Genomic DNA, 14,796 nt, shown 5'->3' with positions numbered 1-14,796 from the left:
CGCGGCTGAAGTCGCTGCGCGGCATTCACATCCCAGGTATGCTTAACCGCAGATTCACTCTGGAGAATGGAGACTCCACCCCGAGTCTGTCCAGCTGATATGGGCGCGATTCGGGGAGGCCCAGATCGATCTGTTTGCTTCCCCCGAGAACGCTCATTGCCAGTTGTTTTATTCCCTGACCGAGGGCTCTCTCGGCACGGATGCACTGGCCCACAGCTGGCCTCGGGCGTACGCAAGTATGCGTTTCCCCCAGTGAGCCTGATCGCGCAGTTAATGTGCAAGGTCAGGGAGGACGAGGAGCAGGTTTTGTTAGTTGCGCCCCTCTGGCCCAATCGAACCTGGATATCAGAGCTCTCCCTCCTCGTGACGGCCCTCCCTTGGCAGATCCCTTTGAGAGAGGACCTACTTCTCAGGGACAAGGCACCGTCTGGCACCCTCGTCCCGATCTCTGGAGCCTCCACCTGTGGTCCATAGACGCGAGGAAGACTAAGGTAACCTGCCACCCGCGGTGGTTGATACCATCACTCAGGCTAGAGCCCCCTCCACGAGGCGCGCCTACGCCCTGAAGTGGAGTCTATTCACTGAGTGGTGTGTCTCTCGCAGAGAAGACCCCCGATCTTGCCAGATCAGTGTTGTGCTCTCTTTCCTTCAAGAGAAGCTGGACAGCAGGCTGTCGCCCTCCACTCTCAAGGTTTACGTTGCTGCCATCTCCGCTCACCATGACGCGGTGGCTGGCGGCACCGTGGGAAAGCATAACCTCATCATCCGGTTCCTCAGAGGCGCTAGGCGAATTAATCCAACTCGCCCCCCTCTCACGCCCTCTTGGGATCTCGCCCTCGTTCTCACGAGCCTGCGATTTGATCCCTTCGAGCCACTCGATACAGTATCTTTAAGATTTCTGTCCCTGAAGACAGCTCTGCTGGTCGTGTTGGCCTCCATTAAGAGGGTCGGCGACCTGGAGGCATTTTCGGTCAGTGGCTCGTGCCTGGAATTCGGGCCGGGATTTTCTCACGTTATTCTGAGACCCCGCCCGGGTTATGTGCCCAAAGTTCCTACCACTCCTTTTAGAGATCAGGTAGTAACCCTGCAAGCGCTGCCCCCGGAGGAGGCAGACCCAGCCCAGTCCTTACTTTGTCCAGTTCGCGCTCTGCGCATTTATGTGGACCGTACTCAGAACTTTAGATCTTCAGAGCAGCTCTTTGTCTGTTATGGCGGACGGCAGCAGGGAAGTGCCGTGTCTAAACAACGTTTATCCCACTGGATTGTGGAGGCCATTTCATGTGCTTATTTGAGCAGAGGCCAGCCGCACCCCCCAGGAGTGCATGCGCACTCCACTCGGAGCGTTGCATCCTCTTGGGCGTGTGCGCGTGGCGCTTCTTTAACAGACATTTGTAGAGCTGCGGGCTGGGCGACACCCAACACATTTGCAAGATTTTATAATCTGCGAGTGGAGCCGGTTTCCTCAAGGGTGTTAGGTACCTTTGGTGATTGAGGAAACAACTCGGTAGGTGTTGTACACGCTTGCGGTGCCTTTTTTTCCCTAACACGGAGAGATGTGCACCCTCCTGTCTGTCAGTAAAGTTCCCCATTTGGTGAGCCCTTCAGATTCCTCCGAGGCCCCCAGCACTGACTCAGCGAAGGAGTCACTTGCTGGCCCATTACGTAGTAGGTCTGCCCGCTGGTCAGCCCGCGTTTTGGGTATAGGTGCCTGCTATGGCCGATCCCCACTGGTGATCCCCATATGCTTTTCCGCCACGGTTAAGTTCCCCCCCTGGGCGGACCCGTGCTTTCCCTATCTGCTAACCACCTTCTTATGCGCACTCCCCCTTCTCAGGGTTAGTCCATATGTAATTCCATTTGTTTCCCCCTATTGGGTGCGGATGGTCTCCGCAGCGTCCTCCCTACTGGGATGGCACGCTTCCCAACGTACTGTCGTGTATTCCTAGAATTATCTAGACGCTAGCGACTTCCAAAAAAGATACCTATTCCGTAAAACTTCTTTTGAAGTAGGATAAGTTAGGGCCAAGGGCACGTTGGAGGACCACGCCTCTCGTGATCTGGGTGCGTCACGCTTGCCTGACCGCTCTCTCATGGTGGGTGTTGGTAAGGTGCAGTCATTATGGCGCTTTCAATGGGCTCCCAATGCGTGGATTTTACAATAAAATCCACTTATAGTGCTGGAGTTCCCCCCGAAGGGGAACGTTCGAGGTTACTAAAGTAACCCTTCGTTCCCCGAGGAGGGGAACGGAAGCACTATACTCCGTCGCCATAATGACTGTCCCTTAGCTGTTAAAAGTCTCTTCAGCTTAAAAAGGATAGCGTCTGCTGGCGCCAGGTGAGCTTATATACTAATTATTTTCATTTCATAAGAATTCATTCTTAATTGGCCCGTTCAATACTCTTGCAGACGAGTAGCTTCTGAACCGAACCTCCCAATGCGTGGATTTTACAATCAAATCCACTTATAGTGCTTCCGTTCCCCTCCTCGGGGAACGAAGGGTTACTTTAGTAGCCTCGAACGTTCTCAATATAATATTGAACCGTACAGTATGACCTCAACGCTTCAATATGCGCTTGTGAATTGCGGTTTTCTCGGTTTTGCGTTTGAAAAAATTTATGTGCGCTGTATATCTCCCCGAATTGAGTATGTGTGCCAGTAAGTCCATGAGTTGAGTTGAGGAAACTCCTCCCCGCGAGTAAATATCCAATCACTATGCTCTAAAGTTAGGGGGCGCTTGACCATCTTTCCACACTTTAACATTGCAAGCGGTGGTGAAGTGAGGTTAAGGCAACAGTACAAGGAAGCGCCGGCGAAGTGAGGCAACAGTATGAGAAAGCGCCGGCATCTTTCAAATCTGAAAGGACATTTCGGTTTTGCCGGTAAGTATAATGCCAATAAAAGAAAAAACGGTGAACAAAAAATAACTGTGTGCAAGCATTGTTTACACGTATAACCATGACTGCAATTCTGCAGCGCCATCACCCAGCAATATCTGTCTAAAGGCAGGATAACAGAAAAGGTAATAAAGTCTCCCAAATAGCAACAATCCCTTTCCTAATATTATTTACTTTCATCATGGCAAAGATAAAATAATTCAGTTTTTAGAAATGAGTTATTAAAACTATTATGTTTAGAAATGTGTTGAAAAAAAAATCTTCTCTCCGTTAAACAGAAAATGAGAAAAAAAGAAAAAGAAAAAAAAAGCAACGGCTAGACACTGGCCTCCCAGCTCAGTGAATGTCAGTGCTATCAGTTACTGATCCGTGATTGGTAAATTTCACTTGTGTGAACGTTACTGTGCTACTTGACTAATAATATAGCTTCGCTACTGAAAACCTATTTGATTTAGAAAGTAGAGATGATGCCGCCAAACTACTGAGAAATGTAGTTAAGCTAGTAGTGATGCTACTCCCCAAGAGTGTGAAATTGAGATTTTAATTACAAAGTGAATTCAGAATTAATATGATTTTCAGAATTTCTAGTCTTTTGCAAGTTTCACTTTTGCTTCAAAGACAGTAGAGCTTGACCAGCATTAACTCTTTTTAATTTCAACGAAGAAAACAACTACAAAAATTACATCTAAACATCTGTACAAAGGACTTTGCTTAATCAATGACATCAGATTATTTGCAGAAGGAAATATTTTAATTCAATGTGACAAACAGCTGTCATCAATACATATTAAAAAAATCAATCAATAAGTCATGACAATATGTTTTATGTTACAAGGTAATTGTGTTTCAAATAATGTCAAACAGTCAAAGGTAAGCTGAAATTTTAGAAATTTCCAATCACTGACTCTACAAGCAGTACTGATTCAATACTGGTTCTTTCTGCTGATTGGCTGCAGTGATCATCGACTGACGTTCTTCACCAAGCTCTTACACAGATACACAGACACGGAAGCATTTGAAAGCCACATCTATCGGAGGATCCATATATCAGTAGATATACTCATAAATGCTCTCATGTCTGTGTAACTTTGTAAGCACTTACATGGGTAATTGAATAATAAATAGTAAATAGTAAAGATAATGAAGCAATGTACACAGTAGCCAATCACATATCTATTGACCACAGTGGCCAAACAACAGTGTTTAAAAACCCACGTAATCACTGATTTGATTCAACTTAAAAATAGGGGTGCAAGATTAATTGAAGGCAATTTCATATAAATTTTGGTTTTTATTCTGTAATAAATTGCCAATCTCCAGCACATGCTTTCAGATGGAGCAGCATTTTCTAAAAAGTTTGCTGATATATATTGCATTCATTATAGCATAAAATCAAAGATTTTATTCTTTTATTCTTATGATTTTCATTCTACAGTAATGACAGCTTTTTGTGTAGCTTTTCAATCAACTATGAAAAAAGCCTGTGAAAATATCACATTTATTAACCTTTTTTACCACAAACTCACTTCATTACTTTGAGTGTTTAAAATAATCCTGCAGTGAGATGATACCATACTGTAGTTGTCTGATCATTAGTCCCATTGAACCAATGAAAGCATTAAATCTGTTTATTTAGCAACCTCTATAGGCATTTTAGCTGTATTGGAGTTTCTGCACAGAAGCACCCTCTGACCTTTAGAGGAGATTCACTACTGATTATAGAAACATAGTTCCCTCACAGCATATGCATGCCAGTCACAGCTTTTGCTTCATCACAATTGCAATTTCATTACGATTTATCACCCAGCCCTACTTTAAAATTCAAGGTAGCAAGTTTTTTTTTTTACAGTTTACAAATAGCTTACGATAATTAGGCCGTCAGTTATTTTTCCAACTGATAATCTTTATCAAATTTGAGTGTCTTCTTTAAAATAAAGTTAAAAATAGCACAATTTACAAGCACATCTCAGGACTCCTGCGTTCTGTTCCATTCAGCTGATCTCTGTCAGACTGTTTTTAAATGTGTCCCATGTGTTTACAGCCCCTAATCCTCTCCGAAAAGAACGCTGAGTGCTGGAGCTGCCACAGACTAAAAGTGTGCAGACCTGACACAAATTGCTGTCTGACAAATCCCACTTAAAGTTGCACCACAATGCTGTTTTTAAACACATGTAACTAGCTTCAGCTCATTTTGAATTGAAATAAAATGGTTTTGACAATCAATCATGAGGGACACCTTTAAATTCTTGTGTGGTCTATTCCCAGGATGTAAATGATCATATTATGCAGATGTTATACTTAAGATATTTTGCAGGGGATGTCTGTAACCTGTGTCCTGTGTCTGTGGTTCCCTCAGGGTGCGCAGCAGTCCTCTGAAGCAGTCTCCAGGGTATCAGGTGGAGCTGGTGGTGCAGCTGGTGTGGGTCAGTGGAGAGCCGCCGCAGCAGATCAGCAGCCTGGCCATCAACTCCTGCTATGGCTTGTGAGTCTGAACACATGAGAAGTTACCTGAGGAGTATAAGATCTATTTTGTAACTTTTGATCAGACAGTTTATTGCTCAACAAAAACAAATCGCAAAAAAACTATTTAGAACGTTTGACATAAATACTTATTTGTTTTGTGTTTTTTACTGTACATATTTTAACTGTTAATGTAATGCATCCCTTCTTATTAAAGGTTTAACTCTTTTAAAAAAATAACTAACCCAATACCTTTAAGTGGCAGTGTGTATATAGTGCTCAGCATATACTGTATGAGTACACCCCTTACAAATCGTTCATTCATTCCTTCATTTTCCTTACTGCTTAGTCCCTTTATTAATCAGGGGTCGCCACAGCGGAATGAACCGCCAACTTATCCTGCATATGTTTTACATAGCGGATGCCCATCCAGCTGCAACCCATCACTGAGAACCCCCTTACAAATCTCTCATTTAAATTAATATTTTCTATAGGAAGCTTTACAATGATATATTTGTTCATATACATTATATTAGTCAGTACTGAAGCCAAATCTGGGGCTTATCTAATGAAATAACTTCTGATAACGGTCCAAAGGGAGTACACCCAAATGTATGTGTTAGGGAAAAATATTCAACAAAAAGTAAAAAGTTCAAGAAAAACAAAAAAAAATTTATACAATTTTGTTTTCCATTATTTTGCATGAAAGTGCATCAAAATATATGACCTATATTTACTGATAAATTAATAAAAATATTCATTTACAAAATGGAGTGTAGTCAATTATGCTAAGTACTTGACGTAATATTTTACATTTTACATCTATTTCATTTTCATCTTTATAAAAACATTGTTTTAACACCAGAAGTAGAATGGACGATAGTGGCCATTCTAACCGTTTGTATAAAACTGGACCGAATTAAGTTTTTGTCAAATCATATTTTTTTCAAAGCTTCTTTTCAGATTTTAGAATTAGGCTTTGAATGTCTGTTGTCATATTTTCAAGTTATTACCCTAAAAATATTATGTTTTTTGTAATGTAGCCTATATTTTTGTATTAGTTACTAGACTGTTCCGAAAGGTTCCGGCAAGCGGAAGAGCAAAGTTTTTTTTACCTCAGTAAAAATTTTGTTTTTGAAAGTTTGAAAAACATAAAGCTATGTTTTAGCTGTTAGAAAATAAAATTTTTATACTCAAAACTCTTTTGTCATTCCAAATAAATAAAATTGTTGCAAAAAAATATACAGACATGTAGGGAAATTCAGGGTGTATAGTTATCTGTGTTTTATTTGTTTGAAGACAAAAGTATTTTTATTGAACATGTTAAATATGAAACATGCAGTACAAATAGCTTTATTTAGACAACAAACAAAACCTGTCACACTTATATACATTTAGGTTATAAAAACATATGAATAATATAAAAATAAAATACAAGTAAATAATAATATTAAGTAAAACATATTTTACTCTTATATATATAAAACGAATTAAAACAAAAGAAAAAGAAACTAATAAAAAAACACCATGGAAAGGTTTCTACTCTTCTAAAATAACTGAAGGGTTCATATTCTTTATGTGATCTAAATCAGGTTGCCAAGTGAGAAAATGTTCATATCATTACAACCTCTTACAATATATCATATTTTTTCTGCGGTCAGGTGGTGTAGAAGTTTCATAACCCATTGCTTAAATGTTGGAGGATTTTTTTCCTGTTTGATTTAATTTTCTAGCTAAAAGTGTAAAGAAGGCAATCACATTTATCTTACTTTTATTAAAACATAAGAACTGTGAATCTGTGGTTTATTTTAATAAAGATGTCATAAAACAAAATTTTTAAATTATCAAAAAGACTGCATCTAGTATAAATATAACTCACAGTACAGTATACACATGCTGCGTATACCATTAGAGTTATATCATTATAGATTATTCAGATACACTGATCATACTAAACTAATTGTGTGAAAAGTGTTAAATGTGAATATGAACATTTTTAAAAAGCCAAAATTAAAGCTGAAATTACTGGAAACCATCTTTTCTCTGAAACCCTGCTGAAAGCACCAGCATATATGTCATTAGAAATGCCGGTTTCTTATGGTTTGGCTTTACTTGCCGAACCAGCACTAAATCAGCATAGACCAAACTGAACCAGCAAAAATTTCATTTTTGGCAGTACTTTTAAAGTAGAAAGTAGAGATTCATGCACTGACAAAAATCTATGTTCTGTTCCTGCATGTCACAGGGTGGTGTTTGGCAACAGCAATGGACTGGCAGTAGTGGATTACTTACAGAAGACTGTTCTATTGAATCTGGGAACTGTGGAACTGTATGGCTCTAATGACCCATACCAGAGGCAACCACGATCCCCTCGCAAGAGCCGACAGCCTTCTGGAGGTCTGTCTGATTTGGTCTTCAGTAATTGTAGACAAAAACACATCACTGGCGAAACATGCAGCAATGCAGGGAAAGAGACACAACAGTGTGACCTCTGCTGGTCGGTGGCACAATTGCAACTAAACACATGATAGTAAAGGAGAGATGATTGCTGAGAATTGGCAATGAACTGGTTGTTAGATGATCCGGTGTGTTTGTGTCGGGGGTAATGAGTGATATTTAGCGGGGGGCTGGGATCTGTCGGATATGCGCACAGGGAGAGTGCTGATCAGAGCAGCTGGGTTCAGCTCCTGCCTGCCCATCTGCCTCTCAACTCTCAGATCTGAGCACCGGCTACACACCACGGCTGTATACTGTATGCCAATTGTTGTAGCTACTCAAATACATCTAAGACAACTTTGTCACGCTCTTATTGTCCCTTTATTAAGCTTTATGAGAACATATTTTAGTATAAGTCTGATTTATTGATGCATATTAGTCAGATAGTTACAGTATCAAATATAAAGAATTAGTAAGATATCAATTGTTCCAAAATATTAGCAGAAAACAAAATTAGTTCACATTTTCTTACTCGGAAATTAATCAGTACAATGGACTACAGTATTTGCACAGCTAGTGTTTTTCAGCCAATTATAAACTTCTGGTGAAAGGTTAATGTGACTATTTTCAATTTCATAAGGTTCCTTTTACTGCATGTTGTAATGTAATTACAATACATTCAAAAGAGCATTTATTTAGTTGTTCAAATGTAAAATGAGATAAAAGACTGTGTTACTTCTAGCGCCTTCAGGATCAGTTGGCAAGCACAGAAATTCCATTAAAAGTACTGGAGTAAAATAAACTGTCCTATTTTAAAGACATGACAGGGGAACTGGAATTTAATGCAGTGTTTCTTGTCCGGTCTGAGACCCAGTTTAGATCGTATATCTATCAGGCAATGAAGATCACTCATTTGTAAATAAGTCAGACCTTAAACATGTCAATTTTGTAATGGAAAGGCAGTTCACCGGAAGTGCTGAGGCTGGCTGTCTGAAATTAAAAGTCTGTGTGCGTACAGTATACCCCATTAAAAAACTCTTCAATCAAAAACAATATTAAGGTCAAAAATGCAAAAAGAAAAAAGAAAAAAAGAATATATAATAATAATACGATAAATAAACAAACATTATAAATAAAACTAACACACATTGGCCAAAACAGAAACTATATAAATACAAATAAGCAAAAGGTACAGCAGCAAAATATTGTTTGTATACTGTATGTTTCCATTACATCAATGTATTTTAGTTGCTATCAATAAATAACCAACTCACACCCTTAATTCAAGTATATATAACAACATAATATAAGTTTAACAAAATGGAGGAATTTTTTTACATGTACTTTTAAATTTGATACTTTTTTAAAGTTATTAAGAGTAAGGTTAGACTGAAGAATAGAAAACAGAAAAAGAAACTCTTAATGTTAAGAGATATAAGTGATAACTATAACAATTCACTGCAATGCCCTTCATGTTTTATCAAAATGAATTGTAATTAAATGCTGTACTTGAATTAAATGTATAGTAATGAATTGCTAAAAGACATGCTAAGCTGGTTAACTAGCTTCTGTTGATACCCACTGAAATATATCTACGTAATCAGATAAAGAACAATATCTAGGGTAGCAGCTTATTTCGTCCACTTCACATATTCTACAACCTGTATGTAACATTGCAACTACATGTTAACTAGCAATATTAGTAGATTGTCGGCTGAAAATCTGCTAACAACAACTTGTGATGATCTGCCAACAGACATTCTATTGACTATACACACTGAAAATAAAACAAGATTGATTGGATTTACTCAATTTTTTTTAGGGTAAGTGGTTACAACTAATTTATATGGGCTGAATTTAAACAAACAAATTAAATTGAGTAATGTTCAACTTCATTTGTTTGTTTAAATTCAGCACATATAAATTGTTTGCAACCACTTACGTTAAAAAAGTAATACATTTAATTAATCTTTTTCTTGTGCAGTTTGTAACCTTACAACTGCATGTCAGATTATTCTATTCACCATTACTCTAATCTACCAGTCTGCTAATACTCTACTAATACTTTTTAATGAGAGTTAGCTGACATGTAGTTGCTTATAAAAATGTCTGAAGTGGAGTATCATAATAAAGTGTAACTGGATCAGCAAAGGTCTCATATAGTCCAGCACTCATCTTCGACTTTCTCTCCACAGGGCTTTGTGACATTAACGAGGGCTCTGCCACCTCAGAGGATCGCTGCAAATCCCCCACCTCAGGTAAAACGTCCCTCAGAGCATAACACAATCCATACCACCCCCTGTCACTGTCATACTGGCAGTCCTGACACAGATGTTAAGAGCTCCACAGGGGGAGCGTTTTAAAGACTTGATCAATAACTCTGTTCAGGCTCATCCAAAAATGAGAATTCTGTCATGTTTTTACTCATGGTCATGTCGTTGCAATCCCCGACTTTCTAAATTGAAAAGTTTCGACAACTGTCTCTTATTAAAATCAACTGTGGTCTTATTAAATTCAAAACCTATGTTTTTTGTGAATTGATTATCACCTGTGTAACTGTATGGTTAGTGGGGCAATACAATATAATAAAACAATACAATAATTTATTTACATTTTTTGAGACCAAGGTGGTTAATTTTGGTAAAGAGTGCACTACTGTTTAGAACTTTGGGATCAGTAAAATTATACTGTACTTCAATTTAGCAATTTAACTAAATTAAAGGCATTTATAAAATTCTAAACGATTTCAACCCCAACATGACTACTGTAAATATCATGTGTATATATCATACAGTCATATCATTTCCTAGTCTAAACTCAATAAGTGAGGTGGCAGTTAAGGTGTTACTCTACTAATGGCTGCTGATAATCCAGGCTTTCCTGAAGTGTTCATGGATAAAATACATTAAAAGTGTATATATTGACAAACAAAACAGTGATTATAAAGGTTAACATTTTTTATGTATTGTTATGTATTTGCTGTATTACGGAGACTTGCTTTTTGAGATTATCCTTCATTAAATATATTATTACTGACCTTAAACTTTTTATTGGTAGTATATTTCAAATTATCAGACGTTTTGTGTCAGTTACAAACCAACACTGATGATTTTTCAACCAATCAATAAAATTCACAAAGCAAAATCTAGTTTATGAATGTGAGTTATAGGTGCTGTATACATGTAATATTAAGATGTGTACATACTGTAAGCATCGGATCATAAGTGGATGAGAAAGACAAATTTATATTTACATCTGGTGTTTTAACCCATCTCATTTGCCCACTTTCAACTGCTTTTTATTTCTTCGAGAGGAGACTTTTCAATCTTTTCAATCTCTTCAAGAGGAGATTTTTTTAATGTAATAACTTGAAAAAAGCTAATAGAGTTTACACACGAATGCAGAAGGAAAAAACAGAAAACAATATTGGGAGCAGTGGCTTTCATTTCTGCACAGATAGTCACAAAACTATACCAAACACTGTTAGTATCAGGACAGGTAAATTCATTTTATTTATTTTACTTTTATTGTTTTAGATTCAAACTAGACCTGCGATTTCAGGCAAAGCTTGAACTCATTTTTGGCAGTGGCCATCAATGACATGTCAAATAATATTTGAAAATGAGATAACTAAGTAAAACAAAGGCAATATTTTCAACTAATTTGACCAAACTAACCAACTCTTAAAAGTGGACAAGCTCAAAATATGTTTGCACTTTTAATTTAGTATTAATCACCTGTGATCAAATCAAGAAAAACACAGGTAACACTTTATTTTGATGGTCCATTTGAGCATTAGTACACAGTCTGCTTAATATCTGTTGATACTGCTGCTAAACAGAAATTCACTATATATAACTATATATAATTATATGACTATAAGAAACTTTGCAAACACATGCCAACTTACACTAAGCCTAACCCCAACCCTAACCCCAACCTAACAGTCTACTTATAATCTAATGAGAATTAGTTGGCATGTAGATGCAATGTAACATAAATTCAACAAATAGACCATTAAATGAAAGTGTGACCAAATCACATCTTAATAGCACATGTAAACAGAGTCTTTATGAAACGACATGAGGATGAGTGCATGATGATTTTTGGGTGATTTCTACTGTATACACTTTCACTTTACAAAAAAGTGTGCATGTATTTTGTTGTCTGATAATCTTTAGCAGTAGTCTGATAATCATTAGCAGTGTTAACATGGTGCACTTTATGTAACGTCCCAAAAACTTTGTGCGTGCGTCTGTGGAGGAGAACAAAAGTTCACAAGGGTCACAGATGACTGATGGTGGCTGGCGGTGTGATGAATGGTAATAGTGAATGACATTGTGACAAGGTGCTCACGCCTGGTGGGAGAATAGTGGTTAAATATCTGGGCTAGAAACAAGGCATAAGTTCAACCCCCCGAAGCAGTTATTCATGACCTGAAGTGCAGCACCACTGTGCCCTTCAGCAAGATGCTGTCTTTGTATAAAAGCGCTCACTAATATAAATATCCACACTGACTGATTGAATTGTTTGGAAATTACAGATGCAAAAGAGTTGAAAATGTAGCAGCTGCTTAGACAGTGAGCACGACACAGCTGTTTTTGTGGGCGGAAAGGACACATTAAATTTAGACAACCAAAGCTTGTAAATGCACTGTAAAACACAGTGCTCCTAGTCGAGATCGCTTTTAGACTGCGGTTAATGAGGTATTGATTGCTTTCACATACTGGCATCTAATTGTGTAACCAAATATTTAATCGAAGATGTGTCGCATACAGGTTTTACCGTGAAATTTCTTACATGTTTAGATTTGTGTTATGCAATTAACACTACTTTTTCCCTCTCTCCAGATTCTTAACCTTTGATATAAGATCACATCTTCCTCTGGGGTGGGAAAAAGGAACATTATTTTGGCATCATTATTCAAATGAGCATTTTTTGTTTTGTTTTTTTTTTTTTAATGGTGTGGATGAAATGCAAATGTGAAATGCAAAAAAATTCAAGGTTAAAACACACGGTTAGGATGAGGTCATTTTAAAGCATTTGCATTCTCTTTGTTTAGCTTATTTAGCGCCGCTGAAGGTGGCTTGATAAGCCAAAGACAACCTAAAAAGCTCCTTGTAGAAAGAGCATGACATTCACACTCAGAGACCGGGGCAGATCTCAAAATAGAGATAAGATTTGCTCTAAAAGGTCAGAACAGAATGAGAATGTATTTCCAAAATGACTTAACCTTCAGTTAGAGCCCAGACCTCTGCAGCCATTCTCCCTTCGAGCGGTTTGATCAAATATTGAAAGAAGCTCCCTGTAATCATCATTGTGCAAATAGCAGCATACACTTGCTGTAACACCTCGACATGGGCAGATACAGAACAAACGACTGGGACTGCCACACAAAATCAAACAAACCAGGACGATGCATGAACTTTCACATTGTGACAAATTTCAGAAAGCGCAGAAATATCTCTAACTGCTCGTATGCTTTACTTCCTCCCAAAAAGTCTTGATGTCAAACCATCAGCATTTCTACAATGGAGGAGGGAGAGGAGGTAAGGTTGGATGATGGAGTAGAAGAAGTTTCACTGGTTTTGTTCAACCCACACAGTGTCTGTCTTTATGTATGAACAAAACCGTCCCTGAAAACACGGCTACTTGAAAAACCCCAATGGAAATACCCTCTGCATGCTACGTTCTTGTAGCACGCATGTAATATGGTGACTTGTGCTAGTGGTGATTTGCCTGAGGCGTTTCTCTCTTGCCACACCGGTGGCTTGTGATTGTCTGTCTGTAGGAATGAGGGTTTTCAATTTGTTGTCTTCCTGTACTTCCTGTCTATTTCTGTCTGTACATCTTATTGTAGGATTTTTAGGATGGGATTTAGGGTACTGCGATCAGCTATGGTATGCTATTAAGAAACAAAAACCCCTGAGAGTTCAACATTTTTCTTCTTTTTTTTTTTGGTGTTCTTGCAAGACCAAGGGAGGCTAAGCTGGAGCACTTACTCTGGTCCCCCAGACTCTGCGAAGGTTGGGGAAATTCTAAATTAAACCAAAACAAAGGATAATAATTGGCTTAAAATTGGCAATGAAAAATCGGGAATTGCAACCAGCAGAATCTGGGAAGTTTAAAAAAGAAAAAAAGGTGTTCTTACATAGCAATCTGTAAATGCTGTTTTTGTTTTGTTTCTTTTTTTTTCTTTTTTCTTTTACTTTCAAAATCTTTATTTTGGTTGCTTTACAATGGAAATATTTTTATACGAAGTTATTGTGATTGAGAAGGAAAATTATCAAAGATATTTTTGTCTATTTTAAGCTTAATCTAACTAAATTTAGTGGCATTTCATATAGGTGGGGTTACTGGTTTTAAATAAAGCTCATCAAAATGTTAGTAACACTTTTTTTGCCAATGTTCCAGTTTACACTATTAAATACCTTCTTATTATTAAGATCTTGGCTGTGTATTGCAACATAGGCTCATTCTAAAAAAGTAGCCCTATATACATTTCTAGAAATCACAAATTATGTAGCCAGAAGTACGTAGGGCTGCATTTCATGTTCAAAACAAAAGCTACGGAGCGGTCCAGTTAGCTAAACATGTTTGTCGGCTGACTTGAGATGCAGAAAGGAGTTGACCACAATGCTGAGTTAGAGTCCGATGAGGAGCGGTTCCAGAAAGCAGTTAAGACAGAAAGTGATTCCAAAAAGTAAAATAAACATGTATATAACAGGGTGAAAAAGTGGTAAAATCTGGAAAAAACATGGTAAAAATCAGGGGAGGATTTTTCTTTATCTGCATTGCTTTTTAAAACTGTCGGTTGGGTTTAGGAAAGTGAGTGGGCAGGTCAATTTGTGGCTTTAAAAACACTATTGGTTGGGTTTAGGGAAGGAGGAAGGTGATTAGTCAGTTATTCATTCATTCGTCCAGTCAGTCTGTCAGTCTGTCGACAGCAGCCTCTAGTGGATTTACACAAGAACAGCAGGTGCGAATGGCACTCGCAAGAGAAAT

General features: G+C 38.1%; 1 protein-coding gene across 8 annotated transcripts in view; it reads left to right on the top strand.

The window, feature by feature from the left end:
* stxbp5a (syntaxin binding protein 5a (tomosyn)) overlaps window positions 1–14,796 on the top strand; it is a 178,005-nt gene that overhangs the window by 146,580 nt on the left and 16,629 nt on the right. For 5 of the 8 annotated variants that reach the window (XM_087297031.1, XM_087297029.1, XM_087297033.1 and 2 more), the window contains 3 exons: window positions 5,252–5,377; window positions 7,601–7,752; window positions 9,987–10,049. In XM_087297031.1, coding sequence (XP_087153157.1) covers window positions 5,252–5,377; window positions 7,601–7,752; window positions 9,987–10,049 — 341 coding nt within the window. Of the gene's footprint in view, window positions 1–5,251; window positions 5,378–7,600; window positions 8,521–8,584; window positions 10,050–13,292; window positions 13,341–14,796 lie in introns of those variants that run through there. The other 3 variants (XM_087297028.1, NM_001099981.3, XR_015517679.1) reach the window with 2 other exon arrangements.

The sequence above is a fragment of the Danio rerio genome, chromosome 20 (genome assembly GCF_052040795.2).
Source record: "Danio rerio strain M-AB ecotype USA chromosome 20, GRCz13ab, whole genome shotgun sequence".
Classification (NCBI taxonomy): domain Eukaryota; kingdom Metazoa; phylum Chordata; class Actinopteri; order Cypriniformes; family Danionidae; genus Danio; species Danio rerio.
This window is presented reverse-complemented; position numbering and strand designations above follow the sequence as displayed.